At 41.2% G+C, this 24,131-nt stretch overlaps 3 protein-coding genes and 2 pseudogenes across 3 annotated transcripts; 1 reads left to right on the top strand and 4 right to left on the bottom strand.

Annotated features, from left to right (window-relative positions):
• Window positions 1–779: 779 nt before the first annotated feature.
• On the bottom strand, window positions 780–2,756 carry LOC133916765 (ylmG homolog protein 2, chloroplastic-like). The gene is made up of 3 exons (XM_062360594.1): window positions 2,423–2,756; window positions 2,125–2,330; window positions 780–1,367 (listed from the first exon to the last, which is right to left on the bottom strand). The coding sequence occupies exons 1-3, from the start codon at window positions 2,642–2,644 to the stop codon at window positions 1,085–1,087; spliced, it is 711 nt and encodes a 236-aa protein (XP_062216578.1). The 5' UTR covers window positions 2,645–2,756; the 3' UTR covers window positions 780–1,084.
• Window positions 2,757–7,172: 4,416 nt separating this feature from the next.
• On the top strand, window positions 7,173–8,526 carry LOC133914847 (nuclear pore complex protein NUP96-like; annotated as a pseudogene).
• Window positions 8,527–8,615: 89 nt separating this feature from the next.
• On the bottom strand, window positions 8,616–14,466 carry LOC133916766 (guanine nucleotide-binding protein alpha-1 subunit-like). The gene is given in 15 exon segments (XM_062360595.1): window positions 8,616–8,842; window positions 8,845–8,995; window positions 9,118–9,197; window positions 9,285–9,344; window positions 9,432–9,525; window positions 9,847–9,981; window positions 10,112–10,167; window positions 12,239–12,340; window positions 12,420–12,527; window positions 13,082–13,159; window positions 13,316–13,405; window positions 13,487–13,524; window positions 13,752–13,824; window positions 13,931–14,099; window positions 14,288–14,466. Coding segments are annotated over 14 exon segments (1,206 nt in total). The 5' UTR covers window positions 14,027–14,099; window positions 14,288–14,466; the 3' UTR covers window positions 8,616–8,797.
• A 510-nt stretch (window positions 14,467–14,976) lies between these two features.
• On the bottom strand, window positions 14,977–16,129 carry LOC133914848 (uncharacterized; annotated as a pseudogene).
• A 610-nt stretch (window positions 16,130–16,739) lies between these two features.
• LOC133916768 (uncharacterized) lies at window positions 16,740–21,537 on the bottom strand. Its single transcript, XM_062360596.1, has 4 exons — window positions 20,708–21,537; window positions 17,496–17,591; window positions 17,243–17,310; window positions 16,740–17,149 (listed from the first exon to the last, which is right to left on the bottom strand). Exons 1-4 carry the CDS (start codon window positions 21,404–21,406, stop codon window positions 17,002–17,004), a joined length of 1,011 nt encoding a protein of 336 aa, XP_062216580.1. The 5' UTR covers window positions 21,407–21,537; the 3' UTR covers window positions 16,740–17,001.
• Between the last annotated feature and the right edge of the window lie 2,594 nt (window positions 21,538–24,131).

Genomic DNA, 24,131 nt, shown 5'->3' on the forward strand with positions numbered 1-24,131 from the left:
GATTTTTAGAAGAAAAAAGCTGGTTCCAGGATGTTATTCTGTTAAGAATGATTGTGATACAAACTAAAAACTCCTTTTGATTAACGCAGTGCTCGGTTACGAATAGTCTGACGTATCAATTCATCATCGAGGACCTACCTCTGCATGCACACCATCCCAGAAATGCACACTCCAAGCATCAGAACCAGTCCCACATCAAGGTTCACCCTATATACCCCCTTACAAAGATTTATAACAACCTAAGAGTTAAGAGGCATTTAGACTGTTGAACTTTTAAAGATGTCTACTAGTTAACTTCTTATGAAGAAGTCCTAGTGGTTAACTGGTTATCGAACCTCCACCGTATAAGTGGTATTTGATTATTGCTCAAAGATTTTAATTTCCACCAAATTTCAAGCAAGGGAACTCATGAACTCACTAAATTCTACTTTACGAAATTTTGGATGTCACATATTTTAGGGTATGGAATGGTATTCACTTTTGATTCGCAGCTTGCATCATTGGCCAATGAAGTCTTTACCAAATCAATAACTGTTATCAGGAAAATATATGGGTAGGACATTCTGGTTGGCATTCTATAATCCCAGGGGCCAATCCTTAGAGATTATACACCGGTTGATGCTCATGCCAACAGAGTTTCAATAGGAGCTGCATGCGCCTATCCCACGACAACAGGCGATTGCGGTCAGAAAGAGACGTGATGAACGTGAATACGAGAGGTAGATAGTAGGATATCTGTTAGAGGTGGAAAAAATAAAAAATATTATAATAATATTAAATGATACTGCAATAGTATGTGTCTATTGAAGATGAATTAAAGAGTCAACAGGTTCCTCTACATAATGCAGAAAGCACAGCCCTCAAGGAAGCAAGTTCCGCACCACATTTCAACACAAAAACATTTGAAGTAACGTGATCGACCAAACAAATTCTGTATGTCGCATGCCAGAGTTTGCGTTTGATGGTTACACAGCACCCCTGCCGAATTGCGTTTGATGCTCAGGTGAGGTGCAGCTGCTGCAAGCGTCTGAAGCAAACCGTAATCTCCGGTCGGTAACAAGGCACTGAAAGACACAGCACAAGCCTAGTGAGCACCATCTTCTTCCTGCGATTTTCGCGACCGCATTCTCAGCATCCATTTCCTCTGGTTGGCCGTCAGGTCGAGGGGCGCCGGGCAGCTGGATGAAGAAGCGCCGCTCTGACGATGCTGTGGAGCTGGTAAGTCGGGGAGCTCTGCCGGCAGCGCGGCGGCGGTGCTGGTGAAGGCGTTGAGGACGAGGAAGGCGAGGATGGGCGACAGGTCCAGCGTTCCCCCGAGCGGCGGGATGATGCCCCGGAAGATGTTCAGGTACGGGTCACATATTGTGCTGCATTGCATTTGCATCGTGTTCATTCAGAGGTTACCAAGAGCATAAAAAACTACTAGTGACTGGTAGTAGCTCAGCACTTCAGCAGTTTGGAGCATCCAAAACTAGCTAATGGTTCAACATGCTGAACCTTTTCTTTATCTGAAGAAAACGTGCAAGGCAGAAGCTCTTCTGCTTCTGCACGATTGAGTCTTTGATCACCTTAAGTAAGGGTGGGATTGCGTGCGATAGACGATAGTTGAGTAGAAATCACTGTAAAATTTACCATATTTGTATCTTCTGATGCAGAAAATGGCACATCGTATACATAACTAGCCCAGGAAATGTGAGTCGCTGTCAACAGTGGCGGATCCTAGTGGGCCGAGGGCTCAAAAAATGAGAGAAATGAAGAAGGGAAGGGGGAGGGCTGGAGGAGGAAGGAGGAGATCAGCCTCACTTCCAGCCACTGTCATGTCAAATAATACAGTATCGTTTTCTGGTGGTTTAGGAGCTGTACATACTAGCACATTTTAATCTTTAGTACCACATCGATATGGTCTGTTTGTGGTTGCTTAGCTGAGCTGTGCGGTGGAATCTAGTTAGTGAGAGAAATATGTATCATTTGTAATGTGATCCTTCCAACTAACAATTGTACTAAAAAATAAAATTAAATAAGCATTTTTTTAAAAATCACTGCAATACCAAACAGAGAGCCTATCATGTGTGGCAGGCATGATACTGTAAGTGTGAATAGCAGTGGTGAACTGGTGTGCAGTACCTGAGAGGCGCAACGATGGCGGGCGGCGTGCTGGGGAACCAAGTGAGCACGAGCCTGACGATGAGCACCGTGTTGTAGAGGCTGAGGAAGTTGTTGATGCCGTTGGACACCACCACCGCGGCCACCGAGTCCCCCAGCACCGCCGCGAAGCAGTGCTCCCCGGACAGTAGCGTCGTCCGCCGTGCCGTCACCAGCTGCCTCCTGCTCTGTTAGCTCATTCCATCAACCACAACGGCGTTACCTATCTCGTCTGCAGCGAATTGCGATCGAGCTCAAGGAAGAGGCGTGTGTTGCCTACCTGGGAGAAGGTGAAGAGATGGGAGTGGACGGCCAAGAGCGGCTTCAGGAGCGGGTGGGCGGCCGCCGCGGACGCGACCTCCTCCAGGCGGCGGGCGAGAGGGGTTAGGACGTCGGGGGAAGGAAGCGCACGCGGCCGGTGAACGCCGAGGAAGGGGAGGTGGCGTAAGGCGAGGAGGAGGGGTGGCGTTGAGGCGCCGTCGGCGTTGGGGCACGAGGCCATTGGTGGGGTGAGTTCTTGGGCTGGAGAGGGTCTGTAGAAGTGGAGAGGCGGGCGGATGGCGGACGAGATGTTGCAGATAACGTTCGAGACAGAAGGCGGGTGGGGAGGGGTTGGAGTTTGGCCCTCGCAGTATTTAGAAATTAGCAGAAGCCAAAACGAAGTACTCTGTTTCATTATATTTGTCCGCATCTATCATTATGGACAGCATTTTTAAAAAAAAATCAATATAAAATAAAGCAATAAATCCATTAGAATTAGGTGTCTATGTCTTGTAACATGCAAACCTACTTAAGTGCTCTATATGTAGCTTCAGGGTTTAGAATACGAGAGACCTTATCGAGCTTCATAAAAAAATCTAGATACATCCTATTATAATTGTTTTTTTCTAAGATTAATCAATGCAGCATATGATGTAGAACTATAATCCTAAAGAAGACTTTAACTTATATAAAATCTTATGTTATCCTCTTTAGTATGCCACAGTTAGTGAATAAGTATTCCTATTTGAAATAATTATTTGCCTAATCGACGTTACCGATTGTCGACAATAGTCTTTGTGTAAATTGCATCTGTCATTACTTTAGTTTACCTTTTTTAATTTTTATTTATTGTTGCAATCAAACCATGTTATTGGATTGCATTGCATCATTTTGCTACAACTCAAAGCACATTTCGCCACATAGCAAGCTCCTTGTGGATACTATAACCTAGAAATACTCCAAGGATGTTACGACAATCCCGTCCTCTTGCGGGTCACCAAGGTCATTTTCGGCACCATTGCCGGAGAGCTTCAGTTTTTTGTGTTAGAGTTGTTTGTAAGTTTTATTATCTTTTTTTGCATTTTATAAAAAAATAATATGATCACTTGTCTCTTGACATCGGTCAGGAATTGACTATGTTGCAACCCTAAAAGGCAAAGGGTGGGGCATCACCGATGAAGACATGGCTAAATATAACGCATCAACAGGTATGCAAATTAAAGAATGGTTTGCTTTGGTTAATGATTATGCATCTTTAATTTGTAATGCATACATATGTTCTAAATTATGAAGTGTGCAAATCTGATTGACACTTTATCTTTCAATGCAAAAATCATCTCGATCAATAATTGCTCTATATAATAATCATGAACTCCGCAGAAATTATGATGTTCTTCAACTTAGAGAGGTCATTCTTAGTATTACAGTCGAGAAGATGTTATATATGATTAATGAGCTTTTGAAGATCAATGGAAAAAGTGTCTTGCTTAAATGGGTTTATTTATCAGTGTTGATCAATTTTATATGATTTTTTTTATAATGCATTGTTGATCACCGGTTGAGTTTAAGTCGTCGGTTTTGCAAAAATAAAAAGCTTCTGCAGGACTCACAAGAGAATATAGAGGAAAAAAAGAAGCACCGAGAAGACAACATGGTGAAGAAATGGTGAGAATGATTCAAACTCATACCATGAATTATTTGTTTGAAACTAACAAGTGGATGACAAAGAGCATTTCACTCAATGCAAAGAAATGGATTCAAAAATTGAAGAAGTTCAAAATGAAGATAAGGATTATGAGGTGCTTGATCAATCAATCATACCTTTCGATAATTATAGTAAATCTCTGAACTCAATGTTTACGCTCTTTGAAACAAAGCACTTCTCGAGAGGCAACCCGGAATTTAGTTTTTTTATATGTGTGTTGCATTTTGTTTTCTTTATCAGTCGTGTTTAAATCAGTGTATTGTATTATATACTACATGGAGTAACAATAGAATAGATTTTGAAGGATCATCAAAGAAACATTCCACGGGTTAGGGAGGTATAACATTGATAAAAGAGGATAGGTAAGCTCCATCGATAATATTTTTCAAAGCGGCATTGCACCAAGGTATTTCCTCCCACAGCTGCTTCTGGGAACCCCCTTAAAGATTTGGTGCACCATCACATTGCCTTGCTCTGGCGCAGTTTCCTTCCATGCATAATCCCTCCCCATTCCAGTTCGCCTCATCTCGTCTGCCTACTGAGCAGCAACAGCACCTGAAGCACCACCAGCAATTGTAGTCTAACAACCAATGTGCTTCACCAACATCAACCCCAATGTCATGCAAACGTAATGTCAAACAACATTTGGATGATGGGTAATGTTCATATTATAAAAGAATCAAGTTGACAGTGCCGATGGATTACATCTCGGTACTGGATTTCCTTGAATCAAAGTGGGATCCTCTATTGGTAGTATCCCTATCCCTAGAAGTCTTAGGAAATTAGGGAATCAGTTGCGGATAGCTATGTTGACTTGTTTTTTCGCGTGCCCATAAAAGTAACCACAACTATGATAGTTCTTTCAATGTGGGTCATATGCTTGTCTCAGAGAAGGGGGTTCTTTGTGTCACCATTTCCAAAGAACCAAAGTGGAGGCAACTAGATGGAACATCGATAAGGATTTTGGTTAATTGGTCATCTTCTGAACATATATATTGCAAAAGATTTGCTTATATTGATTATTTTATTAATCGAGTAAAAAAACACCAAAGGTTCAGGCTCGTTATCAGGAAAGAATCTTTGGATCTTGAGGCATCACCCCTTATTCATCGAAGGTTGATCCTCAAGGACTTTTAAAAGCTCTATAAACCATTTCATCATACTCCTAGGGACACACTTATTTGACAATAAACCATCGTACATGTCATAGGTGACACCTACTCATTGCTCCCAAAGACAAATTCATCTCCACTGTCTATTGGAAAGGAATGAGGATCAACGTCATGAGGGTCATTATGAGCATGATTACAATATTCCACATCCAAGCAACGAAAATCCTGATATATTTCCTTTTACTATTAAAGATGGATATCTAGTTGTGTTAGAAATCGGAGTGACCCTAATACCCACCAAGTTGAGGACCTACATCTATACTACACTAATTATTGTAAGTTGGTTAGCCTTCCATTTTTACTACTTCATTATTTCTTATACTTGGCAGAAGTGTCGACCTTGCTTCCAAGTGGCAGAGCCTACCTTCTAATGAATCACAACTCTAAACACTGAATACTAAAACATGGCTTATCGAGGATACCACACTGATAACAAGAGGACTCAACTTGATACAATAAGACTCTTACACTATTTATGCGGCTACTACTATCACACAACTCTTCATACCATTCTTATGGCATATCACCGTAACACTTCATGGTGGCTACATATACCACCTCCTACTTGAGATTACTTATGTCATGTCTTGGCTACTCCTATGACTCTTTTTTTATTGCATGGTGGATATGAGGTGTCACTCCTGTTTATACTTGTACATAGTCATGAGAATGTTGCCATGTGGCAACATTCTACACTTTTCTCAAATATCTAGTTCTAGAAAAATCACTGATCCTTATATATTTTCTAGATATTTTCCTCTATAACAAATCTAGTTCTAGAGTTTTTCTTCCTTTGCTATGAAGCGTGACAACTCTAGTCTCTTATCATTTTCAAAAATTCTAGAGGATTCCAACAAATATGCATTGATTATTTCAAAAAGTTGTATTGTTGCATCATTTTATTGTCCATGGCCTAGAAGATGCAACAATATGTGTGTCCGGTGGCGACCAGCCCTCACTCGGTCTCCATCCTCGTCAGCTGGTACTTGTGTGCATTCTCAGCGGTAGCGCCCGACCACATCTTCTGGTGCAACTTCAGTAACTATTGCGAGGCATGTTGATGGCCTCCGTTGTAGTGGCCGTAGGCACTCTACCTATGGCCTGATGGCTCTTCGGAGGTGGATGGGGACTCTTTGGAGCGGGCCATGAGACGAGCCGCAGAAAGGAATCTCAACGTGGCGTGGGATATTGACAAAGAGGTTGGTCGCAACAGCTCTGCTTCCATGGTTGCAACTCAGAATTCATTGACTCAAGGTTATCTTTTCCTGCACACGGTGGCTCCATACGTGGTCTATTCTACAGGGTTAGGAGCGACGATTTTCGATGGCTACAGCGTGTGCACACTTAGAGTGGGCGTTCAGGGAACTCTACCCGTTTTGGGTGGCTGTCTAGATTACGCATAGTAGATTAAACCTTGAGGCCCGCTTTGTAGTGTTTGCATTTTCATAGTTGTGTTGGTGTTTTTCTATTTCCCTTCAGATGTGTGCATCTTAGCTATGCAAAGATCAGAAACAAAGCTCTTTGATTTGCATCATCTTGATGTGATGATAAGAGTTAATAAAACTTCTATTTAAAAATGTGTGTCCAAACCTGTTAGGATTTAATTTTGGCTTGTGTTCCTTATAATAATATTGATCACTAACGCACGTCTTTTTTCCTTGTAGTTGTTCGATGCTTTAGTTGAATTAGAGGAACTGGATCTGATTATTGGATATTACTTTGGAGGCTTTTTGCCAAATATTTTTTAGGAAATTTACAGCATCGCCGATGAATATGAAATGCAACCTTTTCATTCCAAAACCCATTTATTTCCTTCTGAATTTTATTAAAATTGACCATGTGCTATTTCAGGCTCAAGGAGAACATCAGTACGTATGCAGTCCGAGTGAAGGATGGAGGATGGTTTCCCATTTGATTTACCCAACTTAAATCCTGAAGGTTCGACGTTCAGGTCTCTATCTCCTTTGAATCTGTCTTCTCGGTAAGATCGGCTGGAGATCTGGAATGTTTGCTGGGAAGGATCCACAGGCACTGCTAGAGTACTGTAAGCTTGGTCCATCTTCTCAGGGTATTCTTATGTCTACAAGGAATTTTCCAGTGAGAATGACCAAGGTGGAAGGTCTTTAAGCTGCCAGGTGAACAATATACTCCTGTTGCTTGGAAAAAAATAGATACTAATTGTGCAGTGCATGCTGCTTTATTTATGGGTAGATCGTTTTGGTTTTGTTTGGGGACCAAATGGCGTACTTGTTCACTCGGGTAGTTTGGTCACTAGACCTGGAACTGGCCTATTTTCTTTTATTCATATAGAGAAACTTGCATGCAGTTGTGCGTGATGAGAAGAACGAAGGAGGACCTGGAACTGGCCTATTTTCTTTTATTCATATAGAGAAACTTGCATGCAGTTGTGCGTGATTATGAATTTCTGGAGAATGTATCTGACTCGTTTAAATTAAAGGTTCAAAAAGTTGTGCCAGGTCATTTGGTTTTGCCAGATATCTGCAGGTCTTATATTGACAGCATTGAAAGGCAGCTCGAAGCCACCGATTTATCTATCTCTTCGCGTGTCCTTTTTTTCAAGTGCGCTCTGTTAATGCATCAAGTTCCGGTTTGGGAGTTAATTTGGGTCTTGTTCTTAGAAAGAGCAGCTGGCAACCATTTGGAGCCTATTGGTGATGTTGATCAAGAAGGAAGGGCATGGTTTTAGACAAGAAGGTTCTGTCAGCATAGACCTTGAAGCAGCCCTTTGGTTAGGAGAGCATACTTCCTCAATTAGTTGCATGACAGTGTTTGTCATGGGGTACTTGGAACATATTATTCGTCTTTTGATTGGTCGACAATTAGGCACAGCCACTGAAGTTGCTGCAGATGTCCTGTTGGCAATCTTGCTAACCTGGCAGGTGGCTCAGTTAAACCGATCTGACCTTGCTCAGCAATTGGGTCTATGGAAAATGAGTGATTTTGGTTATATTGAGGAAGACAGCCTAAGAGTCATAGGAGTTGCTTTACTAGATTCACCAATTGACTGGAAATGGTACCTCAGTTTGATCATGTTGTACCAATTATCAAATGTTGTAATGGTGGCTTCGGTCTTTGACAATAGTGTGCAACTTTCGTGCAGGCTGACTGTTTACAGATGGCAACAACCTCCGTGTAATTCCATTGCATTGTACTACGGTCCACTACTTCACTTCTTAGGTCCAGAAAATTGCTCATGGGGAACAAAATGCTTGCGCCATGAAGTAGGAAGCCATTTTCTGTTGCCAGTCGCCACTTTCATCACTGTCGAAACTTTTCATCTATTTAACAAGTTCAAGATGACAATCTGTGATTATGCGTAGAAACAACAAATGAACGTAGGTGACAATCAAACGACTCAAAGGTCTGCAGAGCTTTCCATAGTTCGTAACAGATATCTTTACTTGCTTGTGGAAGCGCAAAAAGGTCAATCAATGTTCCTCGTGTAAAAGAATACAGAAGCTGCACTGTAAACTTTCTGTTCCTCTCACCACCCTAATTACTCCCCTCTGTCACACAACCCAGCCTCAATCAAGTTCCTTCTCTGGAGCGCCTCATGCTCTCATCGATCAACTTGAATGTCTTCTTTACAAGTTTCTGATCGAGGGCTGTTGTTCTGTAGATCTTGAACACTCGGTCTACACGGTCAGGCTTGCTGCTCTGGAAGTAGAGCTCCTCAAACTTCTTTTTGACGAACCTGTAAAATAGATGACATAAGCAGCAATCTTGGCACATACAGATAAATAACAGAGAAGTGGAAAACTTGTTTTGCGCACATACACATCTTATCTGATAGTGATAGGGAGAGAGCACACTCACTCGTAGGCATGTTCAACCTCATGTTTGCCAGGTGCAGTAGGTTGGTAGTCTTTAAACCACTCACACACATTTAAAGGAACCTGCATAAGGAGAACAAAAGTTGCTACACATGGGCATTCTTAATAGTACCACTCAGCTCTTGATGCATATAAAAGGGCACTCATTACCTTTTGTATTTTCCTCTCAAATATATCAAATTTGTTGAGAAAAAGCATGAACGATGTTTTCTGGAAGTCGAATTCCATCAGTTAGGGTTAGATATGGGTAAAAAAAGCATAAGAACTGATGGATGTTGATATATCTGCAACACAGACCTCAAAACATCTTTGCTTTAACACCCAGTCAAAGAGTTCCTTGGTCTCCATCATTCTGTTCTTTGTCTCATCCTCAAATAACATCTGATCATACCTGAAATTAACAGCCCCCAAAACTTAAGGGTTTGTCAAATGCTGTGCAAACGTTTCAAATTTATATTCAGTTGAAGTAGAATTAATATCAGAAGCACCCTAGCTAAACTTGAACAACACATGAATAACAGAGCAAATGTTCTGATCATCTCGGAAAATTGATCAGATTGTACACAGCAAGCCGCAAACAGGACTTTTACAGCACTTTTTGCAGTGCCGCACATCTTGACCAAATCTAAAGTAAGGAACAGCTTCTGAGTAGAATTCAGCAGTTTAGGATAAGTTCAAGTCAATCAAGTGTAAACAGTGAAACTGTACTTACTCGCTAATGGCAGCACAAAAGATTACAGCATTAACACCTTCAAAAAGATGAATCCACTTCCTTCTCTCATTTCTCTGGCCTCCTACATCATATAACCTATATACCTCTCCACCTCTTTTGCTCTCTCCTAGAGGGCTGCAGAAAAAATACTGACTAATTAGATGACTATAAAATTATCTCTTTACTCATAATGACACTTCACTCTGTCTCCCGTACAGAGTAGAGCAAAAGAAATATGCAAACATCATACAAATATCATAATTACCTGAACTGAATTTCTACCACACCATTTGTCCGTACTCTTGCATGAAGCACATCCTCCTGAAAAATCAGTCCTAGTGTCAAGTACTGCACAGAAATTTTTAAATAAGTATGACAGATCAAGTGTGTGCCCTTAAAACCAATCCTTGGATAACCAGGTACAGTAAAAATAATAATATGATGGGACATCCACATGCAAGGAAATTAAAGCAAAAGATAAGTTTTAATTTCTATATGCTGTGAGGATGAATCGATTTAATCAATGCAGACAAAATTCAACATTTGGACCAGCAGAACCGTATTGATATTACACAACTAGCATGTAGGACCAATCAAGAAATGCCTTTAAAAACATCAAGAACAAATTCATGACAAATCAGAACTAGATTGTTCCATGGTATTTACTTTAGAGGCTACTTTTTAGTGCACCACTAACGGTTCAAACACAAAAATGTATTTAACATTTTAATTTGCTTAAGAGGAGAGGACATAATTGCAAAAATAGAAAAATGATCTGGATAATGTGACCATTCTCATGTTTTTGAAGTTTGAAAGGAACCAAAAGAATTTTAGCAAAGAATTTTTTTTGGTAGAGGGACACATGGAAACTCAAAGGGTTGAGGCGCTCAGATAAGACTGGCTTATCTGTAGCAGTCTAGTAGCTTTTTCGCTCACTGCACTGCAACTGGGCACGGGGATTATATTGACCCTTTTCTATACAAGGTATAATATTTGTTCCCTCCCTGAATATTTACCCTTGTTCTATACAAGGTATATATATACACGGTAACGCTATTCTACACCCAGCCCACCCCTCAGCCCAACTTCCCTAGCCCAATCCCCCTCCCCCACCCAGCCCAACCCGCCCCCACGTCCTAGGCCGCGCACCACGCATGCCCAACCCAACCCCACCCCCCCGGCCAGCCCAATTTGAATCGCACCGGGCCGCGCTGGCTGAGGACGCCAGTCCACCTGCCCACGGGGGCGCGTGTGGTAGGTGTGGCTGGGTGGGGCCATGTGGCGCGCGCGTGGGGGTTATTGATAACTGGGAGCATGAACCAGCTACTAACAACTACTGAAAACAAACTGCTAAAGAAAAAAATACTAACACTACCGAACAAACTACTGACACTGCTGACACAAACTACTGAATAAATTTATTATAATTTGGAACTATTGAACATCTAATGACACTACTGAACAAAAACTACTGACACCACTGAATAAACTACTGATACTACTAGCAACTACTAACGCTACCGACACAAACTGCTAAAAACTACTAAATAATTTTACTATAACTTGAAACTACTGAATAACTACTAACACTAGAACGGAAACTACTAAACAAACTACTGATACTACTAGCAACTACTGACAAATACTAACACTACTGACATAAACTACCGAACAATGTTACTATGACTTGGAACTACTAAATGTTAAACTACCGATAACTACTGTCACTACTGAATAATTTTTCTATGACTTGAAACTATTGGACAGCTACTAACATAACTATTGTACAGAACTATTGATAACTACTGAAACATCCGAATCACAGTAAATTTTCACTCGTACTTGAAAAGCATCTAACCATAGTAAATTTTCAACACATAGTAAATTTAATTTCCAACCCATAGTAATTTTTTACTTGAAAGCATCCACCCCATAGCTAAATTACTAAAGAATTACTGGAGAATTACTAGATGATAACTACTGAAGAATTATTAGATGACAACTACTAAGCGGGTGGCACTGGACGAGTGACACGTGGCGGCACGCGTTGGCTTGGCTGGCGCGTCTGGCTCTGCTGGGCGGCTGGTGCGCATAGCGCGGCTGGGCTGGTGCGTGCGACTGGGTTGGGCCAGCTACTACAATAAATGGCGGGGGAGGGAAGTGGGCTAGGTTGGTTAGTTGGGTTAGGTGTTGGGTCCTAGACGTAGAATATTATACTACACCATAGGTATACAATAGCACTATTTGACCCTTCTTCTATTGCTATTTGACAACCTCAAAGAGTGATGTGGGTTTCAGTACCATCATAATCAACACAAAATATTATGCTAATATTAGAAAACCTGTAGATAAATCTCTCTTTAAAAGAACGAGATTGGGCATAACTGCGTACCTTTATCGGTACATAATCTAATTCCGCTAATCGATCCAAATTTTCCATGAAGTACTGTGCACAATCAGGGACTTGTAGAATACTTCCACGTGAGTAAGTTTCCTACAAATGCCTCAATAATCAAGGTTTCTGTTCAACAGTTTGTACAATTTTAAAAGATTGAAGTTGAAACGTTTTTCACCTGAATGGCTGGATCTTGCCATAGTTTTCTAACATCTTGTACAAGTTCTTTGTTCAGCAATGGGTAATCCAACCTGGCACCAATTTCTGATAGTTTTTCTCCAATCTCCTGAAGTTAGGACAAAATAATGGTATAAATAAACAAAAGCTTTTACTGGTCTAATAAGGTGTACAATGAGAAGCTTCTAAGTGCTAACGAAGGTATTGCAATGCCTACGAAGGTGACATTTGCTAACTATTTAGCCCCAGAACTACGAACGAGGCAAATGCTTACGACCTGATGCTAGATGAATCTTATGAATCTTGTATACTCAAAGGTTCAAATGACAACCATTTGGTAGCAGCAAGGTTTCCAGTTACCAAAAAGAAAAATGCTTTTCTGGATAACCTAAGGAGAAATACATAAAATACCGGGTTAGAGCTCACCCCCCCCCCCCCAAAAAAAATCCTTTTGGTTGAATGTAACGTTCAACTGATATCATTTCATTAGCAAGTGACCATGGAAAACGTAATAATGCATTTTGAGCTCCGCGCAGTTCCAGGAAGGTTCAACCATAGCAATCATGTCAGCCGTAACACATTAGAATCATTACATTTCAAGATAAGCAAGTTTTTATATGCCCAAATGTAACTCTAGTTACTGAAGAAAAGAAGGGTGCAAACCTGGTTATCTGGGGATAGGATATATTTTGAGGAATCTGATTCCACTTGGGCTAGCTCTTTAGCTCCCTCATATAGTATCTGTAAACATTTAACTCATTAGTCATTACCGAGGCAAAAGATGTGGAAATGCACCCTCATAGGACCAGCATACAGCTCCGTAATCAAAATTTCTACATAATCCTCACTATTCCATAAGAGGAAAAAAATAGACACACCCTTTCTAGTATAGCATACTTTAATTGTCTGATACACATTCGCATGGATGACTGACGTATAGCTCCTAAGTTCTGCCTCATCAAAGCCAGTTTGAAAAAGGAGCTTTATCTGCAAAAAGAACAGTTAGAATACATCTGACTTACTGACGACATAGGACTTATGATTCTCAGGGAATGACATAACCCTTACCTGTTTAAATATTGTAGACTTTCCTGATTCTCCAGCACCTTACAAAGAAAGATTAAAAAGAGGAGCGTTGTTAGGACGACAGCCAAGCTAATTTATTGATGACAAACATGCAAAGAATGCATTTTCAAGACTAAAAGATAGACAAAGAGAATTGGCTAGTGAGGAACTACAGTGATAGTCCTTTGACTTATCCAGCAAACTATCAATATAGAGCAGATATTTGACATGACAAAATGCTTCTTCAATTCAAGTAAGTTGGCATTACCGAGAAGTAAGAGCTTGTGGATGTGTTGCTCTGCCTTTGTCTCTTGCAAAATCCGCCGGTCAATGTCTGCAGACTGTGCCCACATACCACGAGTATCAGAAGGAAACAAAAGTGGCAGGTAACCATCTCAAAAATCAAAACCTACTAATAGCATTTACTTGGTCTAGACGACAAGCTACCTTTGCATTTTCAGCTGCTTCGGCCTCGTTTAAAGAATGAGGTCTGCTACAGGATGAGCCCATGCTTTCAAACACACAGGTAAGCACCGACATCATTCTAGAGGCGCACTCTCATGGCTGAGCCTCTTTCTGCCAAGTGCATCTAGGCATAGATCTTGGCATCCATGAGCTGCATCCAGCATACACAAGTTTCAGCCAGCGGCAGGCTTGTCGTTGGGCAATGGGGGCTTCCTATCCTAACCAACAGAAGAAGGAATCGACTCTCAAGCCCAGACGGCCAGTGGCGGGCGGACGGGGACGATGAGGACGCCGGCGGGTGAGGGGATAGAGGTGCGGTTGCGGTCCAAGGGTACCTACCTGGATCTGAAGGATCGAGCCGGCGCGGAAGACGGTGGAGAGCCTGCAAAGAACGGACGAGCTCGGGGAGGCGTGCTTCGGCGAAGGCGGCGCTGGTCGGATTTGGAGGCAACCCGCTGCGCACTGCCACAGTGATGGCTGGAGAGTGAGTGGGAGGAGATGAGGTTAAGTAAGCAGCACAGCAGCATTTTTGGTCACGACATCACATGGAGAGAGAGACGTGTAAATCATGCAGTTGAAAAGCGACTCAACAACTAATCAGGATCCTCTGACTGACTTTAGAGGTATCGATCCTGCACGGATGGATACTATTTTAATGCTACAATAAAATCGCTATAGTGCTCTGACTGACTTTACCTGATTTCTCTCAGGATTTGATTGTGAGACTTTCAAGTGCCTTGGTACAACGGGATTACTTGCACTCCTAGTTGTTTTCTTAGAAGAAACTAGCAGCAAACAACTTCCAGCTTTTTCACAGCATAGTTGACGAGGTTTTATCAGTGGAATAAATAATCTGCAACCAACTAATGTACAGCAACAGGTTTACACTTCATAAGACTGAGCAGCTTCAAGCGTTTGCATGGAATATCTGCAAGTCCCTGGTGGGAAAAAGACAGGCTCAACATGCTCCTTGCAACAACAGAGCGCGATCCAGGGCCCAACCGAACCAGTTGGACCCGTTTGAACTGCTACTGATCATGCTGAGCTGAAGCAGGCTTCTGAGATGCAAGCAAGAAACCCAAGACGACCTTGTTGAAACCATCCGGGTCCTCCGTCTGAGGTACATGGCCTGTTCTCTTGAAGATTTCCAATCTGACATTCTCTCCTAGACGCCTGCAAGACGTGATATGTAAAAATGAAATGTTAGTTACACTTATACGGCATCACATGTAATAAGTAGCCGTGGCAGTCGTCGCTCAACTATTTCCCAGAGAAATCATGTAGTACGAAAAGTGGCTAGGAAGGATCAAGATCAACTATTCGAGTTACCACCGTTTCTTCTTGCGTCACGATGGCCATGGCATTCATGTAGTATTGCGAAATACCTCTTGACGGCAAATGCCTTTCCAAGGGAAATATCTGATCGTGCTCTCCCCAGATAAGCAAAACGTCCTGTCATTAACAACATCAGTAAATGAATTACAGAGTAGAGGCTTCATCACGGTTCGATACTCCCGTTAAGAAACAAAACAGATATACCTGAGGCAAGGGCGTCAGTTGGAACTCGTCTGTGCTAGCTATTGCCTTCATCAGCTCAATCTTCTCCTCCCTTTTATCCGTGTGTCTAAAACAATAAGGATATACAAATATATTTGCTGTGCAATGTTTTCAAATGGAGCAGTTCTGTACAAGTGAATATTACATCCATCTAATAATTATAACCTAATATTAATTATTTCTATGCACATCTACAACTACCATATACTTAAAATAAATTCTACATCTAAAATATTATAAAATCTATAATTTATTTCCATACTCATTGATTATTTCAATCAATATCTACAACAACCAAATATCTAATTGTAACAAAAAAATACTAACAAAAATACATAATTTGTTTTACTTTATTCTTCATGCTTCCTCCTCCTCTTCCTCTCCTCATGCTTCCTCCTTTTTCCTCGCTTTTTTCTCTCGCTCTTCTGAGCCGAGTGCTCTGCCAAAATCGTAAATGGCACCAGGGGAGGAGGGGGCACGTAGCTGGGATAGGGTCGACAGTTTTCACACCCCTAAGATATGAAAGCCTACCATGTGTCAGGTTTTCGTGCCCCCAACCCGCAACTACTGATATGTCAATAGCTTTCGAGCTACCAGCTCGCGACAATACCTTTTTCACGTCATGGTGGCGTAGAATCTTGCTCAATGTGCATACGTGAGAATTTCACAAGTGTTTTCGTTTTTTAGTGTGAAAACTCCTTTTTCATGTCCTCGGGATGCGGAAATCCCTTTCTCGTGGTACCAGAATGCAAATATGTATTTTTTTTAAATTTTCATAAGTTACGCATTATTTTTGAAATTTACGTATATAATAATATTTAAAAAATTCGGGAAGCAATGCTTAGATTAAAGAGAGCAGGTTGGTGGGGGGGGGGGATGGAGGGGTTCATGGAGTTGCAGCTTTGCAAGGGAAGGGTGGTTGAGTGGACCAAACAATTTTTTTGTTAAGCTCAAAAATAAAATTATAAAGGATGAACCAAAGACCCATCCGTTCCTGGGGCCGGCAATTGCAAGCCCACTATGATGTGTACACGTGGACGCCACCGATGTATATAAGCAGCGGTCATGTGAAGATTCCTGCACTTTTGTTTTCTTTTCTGAAAGAATACATTGTTTAACAAAAAGAATAAATATATAAAGGGATGAAAGTATGAGACTGCTATCAGAATTGGAATAGAAGTGCACAAGTGGGCAATCAGCAACAAATAATCCATCAACGTCACAAAAATTATTATGGTTCATAAAAGAACTTTACAAGGAAAATAAGCCAGTTTAGTGACACGTCTTGCACTTAGAGCCAGAAGAAGAAACAGAGACGGTCTGTGAGCATCAGGGCACCAGACAGAAAGAGCTCTCTGAATTTCAGCTACAAAAGCTCTTATTTTGTCCGGATTCGTATTTATAATTACAAATAGTTGCTCTTCTGTTTTTATAATTACAGTTACATATTGTCCGGATTCGTATTTGTTTGCTTTGGAAGAACTCGTGAGCGAGCCTTACTTCTGGGCTATGCCAACACCCGGCCCGTTTCGTTCATCTAGGAGGAACGACTTGATGAACCGGTTCACTTGGTCGGCTCCCTCCAGCTGCAGCGCGTGCCCTGCATCCTTGACTATCTCTAACCTGGATCTCTCTCCCAGATGCCTGCATTCGGGCATGAAAATGCACTGAATAATTGGAAGTGAAGTGGCATGGCGAGTTCAAGAAACCAGTTTTGTACAGCGTCGTGCGTTTCACCTTTGCAGTCTGTGGCCAAGATCAACGGGGAACACCTGGTCTTTGTCTCCCCAGATGATTAGTGTTTCCTGGGGAGTGCAAATTATAACTTTGTTGTTTGTAAATAAAGAACACAAAGCAAATATTAATCGAGATACTGTTTGCAGTCCAACGAGTAACTGATCATCAAATCAAAACAGTTTTTGCAGAGGTTTTAACCTGGGCGTATATGCAGTTACAGATGTGCATGTATAACTGTAAGAAGTACTCCTACCTGGGTAAGAACCGGGAGAGGATCGATCCCAGCTCCGTTCTTCAGCAATTCCTGTAGCAACTCTGCCCTCTCCTTTCTTTGATCCACGCACATGAGCTGCAGCATAGGAAAAAACATCGCCTTGTCAAACCGCGTGAAAAATGTGAAAAAATAAATTACGAATTTGTTGATACAAGTTGGCTTGCCTTGACAGACAATTTCGTTGATGGAGATGGACACCGGACTTGTTTCTAGGAACTGCGTAGCTACTTTAAAGGGCAGGGACAGGCAATCCCGTTGTACGAAGATCTCGTGGCTCTTTTCTAGCTACAGCTAGTTAGCACGTTACACACGCATCGATCGTTATGCGCCGTCACATTGCGTGCTGACACGACTTGCTCAATGTTAATCGTTGCTGCGACTGCGATTACGTGCTTTGAAAAAGAAGAAAAACTTCGATGGGGGACACGGTGCTAGAACGTAAATCCATCTTACCATGTACGAAAAAGAAACGGGACGGAGACCTCACCGAAAGAAGAGAAGTAAACACAACAAACACAAAAGTTGGGGATGGTCGGAAGATAAGGTATCTTCAATTATATTTCCTTTATTTTATTTTTTTTCTAATTTTTTCTCGTTCTTATTCCTTTTATTTTCTCTTATCTTCAATAATTTTTCTTCAAAGGAGTCGTGAAGGGAAAAGATAGAGAATTCCATCCTGAATAGATGATCTTATGAATATCTTTGTGATGGTAACCGCGAAGTAAAATCATTGGAGTGCTGAAAGAAAAAAAATCTCTTCAGGACGGGATTTTCGTCTCCAAAGAGAAGCCATTGGCCATGGTCTAAGATGGGATAGAATAATTTAAAATATTTATTTAGTATGAGGGATGGAATAAACTTATTTTAGGATATTAGACTCCTCATCATCATTCTCACGTTCTGAGTAGACTACTACATCCAATTTTTTTTTAAAATACTCGTCCAACATTAAAAAATATTTTTCTATAAAAATCATCATATTCTCTCGCAGAATAAAATCATCGCATCTAGAAATATCACACCAAACAGACATTATAAAAAAGCAGGTGGACGCGGGCCACAAGCTGGCATCCACCGTGTCAACCACTCGCACGCACGTACGCACGTGACGTAGACGTGCCCTTGGCTCCGCCGGTGCATGGATCTCATCCTCTGCCCGACACCGAGGCCATCCAGTCCATCCTCTGCTCTGCTCCTTTGCAGAACCATTCTTTTACTATTTAACCTATTTAAATCTAATATTTTACTAATAGCTCATCTTCAATTAATTTTTTAATAGGGACCTCTTTTGGTCACGCAATAGGCCTTGGCGTTGACAGGTATGGACCGTGGCGTGACAAGATGTTTTGACGTGACGGCCCATATAGCGCTCAAAATATTAACTTTAAAGTAAAATCTAAAAATTATATGCATATTCTTTAGTCTTAGAGTATACACAATTATTTTGCTCCTAAAAATATACCAAATTAGTTGTGAGTTTGAACCGATTTATTTTGGATCGAGGAATCTTTGCGGACCTTTTTTTTAATAGGGGTGGGAACACGCAATGACCCAGCGACCAAAGGAATCGACAGCACCTCAGACCAGATCTATCTCCCATGCCCTTCTTCTCCCCACTCTCGGGAAAGTACTAGCGTTTCGTGGTTCAAGCGGCGGATTTCTAAAGCCCCGTTTGGTTGCAAGAAACGTTTCAGATTCTCTGGTGATTCTCTAGAATCCCTGCCAAACGCACTAAAACGTGAAACGTTTCACCTTGAATCACCTGAAACGTTTCTCATTTTTAACACTACGAGGAGAATCACCTAAAATGGTGTTTCACCCGTTTCTAGAATCACTTAGGTCATTTTTCTTCAAGAATCCGAATCCAGAATCCCTGCCAAACGTTTTCAGAAAATTGAAGGTGATTCACCAGAGAAACGTTTCCAGGAAGAATCTGAAACCGAAACGTTTCTAGGAGAATCTGGAGCCCTGCCAAACGAGCCCAGTACTGGCAGACCACTGGCTCTAAAAAAAATTTAAATTAGTATTTTTAGTTTTAGAAATTTATATAGTTAGAGTTGTGCATATACGACAGTGTTTGAACAAACTATTTTATTTTTATTTTAGTTTAAAAATAAAGACGTAAATTATTTTATATTAGCTTACAAACTTAAGATCTAATGTGGAGCTAAGAGTTAAACTCTGCCAAATATGATCTAATCAACTGATACTATGAGAGTCAAGTCTAGTTTGACTGGTTAGTAAAGATGATTGTACCTCTTATCTACCATAGATTAAATTATAAGTTTATTCTTTACGTGTCTAATCGAGAAGGGATTTTTTTCTAATAGTAAGTAACGTATCTGTCAACAATATGTATATAGTGACTTTATCAATTTTTAACCTCCATATCTCTAATTTTAGAAGACGTTATTTAAATATATATGTGTCGTGATACGAGTGTTCATACATCTATCCATTGTATTTGTTTTTCTGAAAAAACAACTGACACGACGGCCCAAGTAGGCATACTGAACGCTGACTTGGATTTGAAAGCTATACCTCGCCTGATCAAATTATGCATACCGTACACGGTTATACAGAGCACACTACGTACCAAATAAAATAGGCGTACATGGCGTATGTACTACTCGTAATAAAGCAAATACGGTAACTTCGATCGATTGGCCAAATCACAAAAGATATGGTTTACGAGTTAAAATGCATGCTCTACCTATTGACTCAATATCTCATGTTTTAGACAAACATAATTTTTAATGTGTAGTTTTGATCATTATTTTGTATTATAATATATTTATAAAATATATTAGATTTATAATATTAATAAAAAATTGACAAATTTACACATATGATTTTAAAAATTTTAAACTAAATATTTTAAAAATTATTGTTAGTTAAAGTTTGAAAAGTTTAATTGAACCTTGTCTAAAACATTTGCGTAGATATTTTATGATATGACTAGAGAGAGTATATCACTAACCTTTAGGTAGGCGAAAACATTTAGCTCAATACTGACTTACTATATGCGAATAATGCTGGGCAATGTACTGACTAGCCGAACTGAAGATAACAATGTACCACACGATACAAACTTCTATAGAGTATAATGTAGCTAATTATGAACACTGAAAAAAAAAACAAGATAGCAATACAGAAAGAAATTACGAAGCAGACAAAACGGGAGCACTAACCTGGATGAAGTCGTCAAGCACGAAGTCCGGCATCCATGTCGGAGGGCGGTGCATGGACCGGCGCACAAGGAAGCGCAGTCCTTCGGCGGTCTCCGGCAGCAGCGCCTCCTCGACGGTTGTTTCCTCCCTCGCCGCCATCTCCCTCATCTCCCCGGGCGTGGCCGCGACGCCGCTGGTCATGACCACGACCCTGTCGACGGCGTCCCTGGCCTCGACGGCGGCCATTCGGTACGCGACAAAGCCGCCGTAGCTAATCCCGACGACGTCGTAGCGTGGGACGCCGAGGAGACGCATGGCGTCGGCGGCGCAGCGGGCCTGGAAGGCGACGGAGCGTAGCGGCGAGGCGGAGCGGGAGTGGGCGCCGAAGAAGACGAGGTCCGGCGCGTAGACGTGGAAGTGGCGGGCGAGGCGTGGGAGGTTGCGCGCCCACGTCCACTTGGCGTCGCCGCCGAAGCCGTGGAGGAGCAGCAGCGGCGGCTTGGAGGACGGGGAGGACGGGCACCAGACGCGGAGGACGGCGGTGGCGCCGTGGCCCGGGAGGCGGAGGAGGACGGGGCGGAGGCGGAGGCGCGCGATGAGGTGGAGCGAGAGCGCGGCGTCGCGGAAGGCGGCGAGGCGGAGGCGGAGGAGCAAGCGCAGGAGGAGCAGCAAGAGGGAGAGCAGCGCGAAGAGGGTCGAGGTGCCGGGCTGCTGCTTCATGGCCGCCGCGCGCGCGCTGGCGCGGGCACTGGAACTGGCACTGGCCGCCGTCGTGCGCACAGAGATCCGAATCGAGGCCAGTGACGGAAAAGCACAAGATGTATTCCCAGATCGGCGGGTTAGACCTTAGAGTCGTGACGAGTGTATAAATACACTGCCCGACGAAGTCAAGTAACTGTTTTGGATGCTCCACCGTTTTGCCGCCCAAATGCATGGATGGACACTCCTGATTATTGTGCACTCCATTACCACTTGACTAGCTAACCATTCGTACCTTGCAACGAAATTAGATACAATAACATTAAATATAAATTTAATGTATGAAGATATAGATATATTAGAGGAGTCTCGCTGAGCGAATAGGTTAAGAGCGATGTCGTATTTTAATTTCAGATATGATTAAAAAAAAGGATGAGATTGTCTGCTGATTTCTCTCTTTATTTCTTTATTTATTTTTATTAGTAAAATGTGTTTCATGTCTATAGTCGGTAACATGCTAGAAGGCTGAAGGATGAGAATAGATAATAAAAGTGAGTAAACTATTAGAATTTTAAGAGTTTTTACTAGATAAGAGAAGATGTGATGTGAAATCAACTTATGTTTTATACGGTCGAGATTTAAAGTTAGCACAAATTTGAAATTTGGATTGAAATACACAGGTGAAAGATGATGAGAAATAAAAAAGAAGGACGAAAGAAATCGATATATCTTATATCAACAGTAGGTAGGGCCATGACAAACTGACTTCTCACTGGAATGCAGCTCAAGTTTCGTTCGGAAGTAGATTTTATAGAATCAGATCCTACGAATGATCTCTTTCACTAAATGATACGTGTCATCCTCTTTTATCTCCTTTTTCAACTTAACTATTAAATCAGAGGATATATAATTAAATCAGAATCTCAAAAATCTTTCATAAAAAATTATATAAAATTTGCTTCCCAGTCCCGCTGGTGGCCCTGCTCCGAGCTAGTAGTACCATGCCATACCAGGCAGCACGTTCTTGCTCCATACGGGCATCGGTGTCAGGGATCACGAGCAAGTGGCATAGGTACAGTAACACTTGGACAGAGGAAAGGTCTTGTTGGATGCAGCCGCCACCCGCAGCAGCGGGCATGACGTGCACGGTCCATGCTGCGCGGTCCTTGCACAATCATGACCATGGTCCGAGATCTGGCCGGCGGCCAGCCAACACCCAACTTGCCAAGTCCAATGTTCCGCTTCCTCGACAGGCATGGGCATCTCCTGCAACCGTGCGTCTGAACCACTCGCTGGTCACTGCCTCGTAAACACTTCAATTATTATTCTGGCCATTTGGTGGATTGCTTAATCGTTTGCTTGGAATCATACCTTCTGTGGGAATATGACTGGTATATTCGGACACTAGCCGAGATACATGGATTCTCCGGAACCTGAGCTATAAGGGCTAGTTTGGATTGACGCCTGCAGTAACCCCGTCAAAATATGGGCATTGACTAGGTGTGTAATTGTTTGTTTAGTTAAACGTTAATTATTGTCTTGTTTAGATCAATATTGGGTTGCGCAGTTTATTTTTATGTCCATAAGTTAGTAAATTTAGGGTGATGAAATCGATCGTTAATCTTAGATAAGCTAGTGTTTTGATAGGGCTAGGAAGGACATAATCTAAAGCTACTCATTAGAGTGTCAAAGTTGTAAATAAGTAAACTAGACAAGACGATAAAAAGTAGGGAAAACTGCACAAAAAAACCCTAAAAGTCACTTGGATTTTGACTTTTCCCCCAAAATTGTTTTGTTGAAAAAACCCCTTAAAAGTTTAACTTTGTGCAAAAAACCCCCTAAAAATTCAAAAAAATAAAAAATCATTAAAAAATTTCTAAAAAAACTAGAGACAATTCTAAGACCTTCTGTGAATTGTTTTTTCAAAAATAATATCCTTTGCATCATATTTCATGGAGAGGAAGTTTGAAAAAAAAGAAAAATGTGTAGCTCATTTAGTAACTCATGTTATTTTAACTTTGTCATGTCTACTATTATTTTTCCTACACAAATAATTGTTTAAGTAAACTAATAAAAGTGGTTTCACTAATTTTGGGGGTGTTATGGATTAGTTATGAATTAATCTATCTACAACACATTTACTCAGTCCTGCATGTTACAATAACTATTTCAAGATTTCATGTATTTTTACAAGATAGAGGATCATGTAAGAAGACTAAAAAAATTTGTTTCATGATTTTTGGATTAGTAAATAATTAACTATGCATTTAACTCGAATTAATAAATGAGTTGCACGTTTTTTTTTTTCAAACTTACTCTCCATGAAATATGATGCAAAGGATATTATTTTTGAAAACAAATTTCACAAAAGGTCTTATAATTGTCTCTAGTTTTTTCTAGAATTTTTTATGATTTTTTTATTTTTTTTTAAATTTTTTAAGGATGTTTTTGCAACAAAATCAAACGTTTGGAGTTTTTTTTTCAAAAAAACAACATTTGGAGGGGAAAGTCAAAATCCAAATAACTTTGGGAGATTTTGCATTTATCCCTAAAAAGTATCACCAAATGAAGGAGCAATTTGACTATGGAGCCGACAAAAGGCAATTTCCATTAAAAAAAAAAACCCGACAGAGAGAAGCAAAGGGGTTAATTGCCCAGTCAGAAGCACCTCCAGCACGAATCCTAAGCAGGAAAGGCTCGTGGTCTGATTGACCCCGACCCGCATCTCCATTTCACGGAAGCGGTG

Source organism: Phragmites australis, chromosome 4 (genome assembly GCF_958298935.1).
Source record: "Phragmites australis chromosome 4, lpPhrAust1.1, whole genome shotgun sequence".
Taxonomy (NCBI): domain Eukaryota; kingdom Viridiplantae; phylum Streptophyta; class Magnoliopsida; order Poales; family Poaceae; genus Phragmites; species Phragmites australis.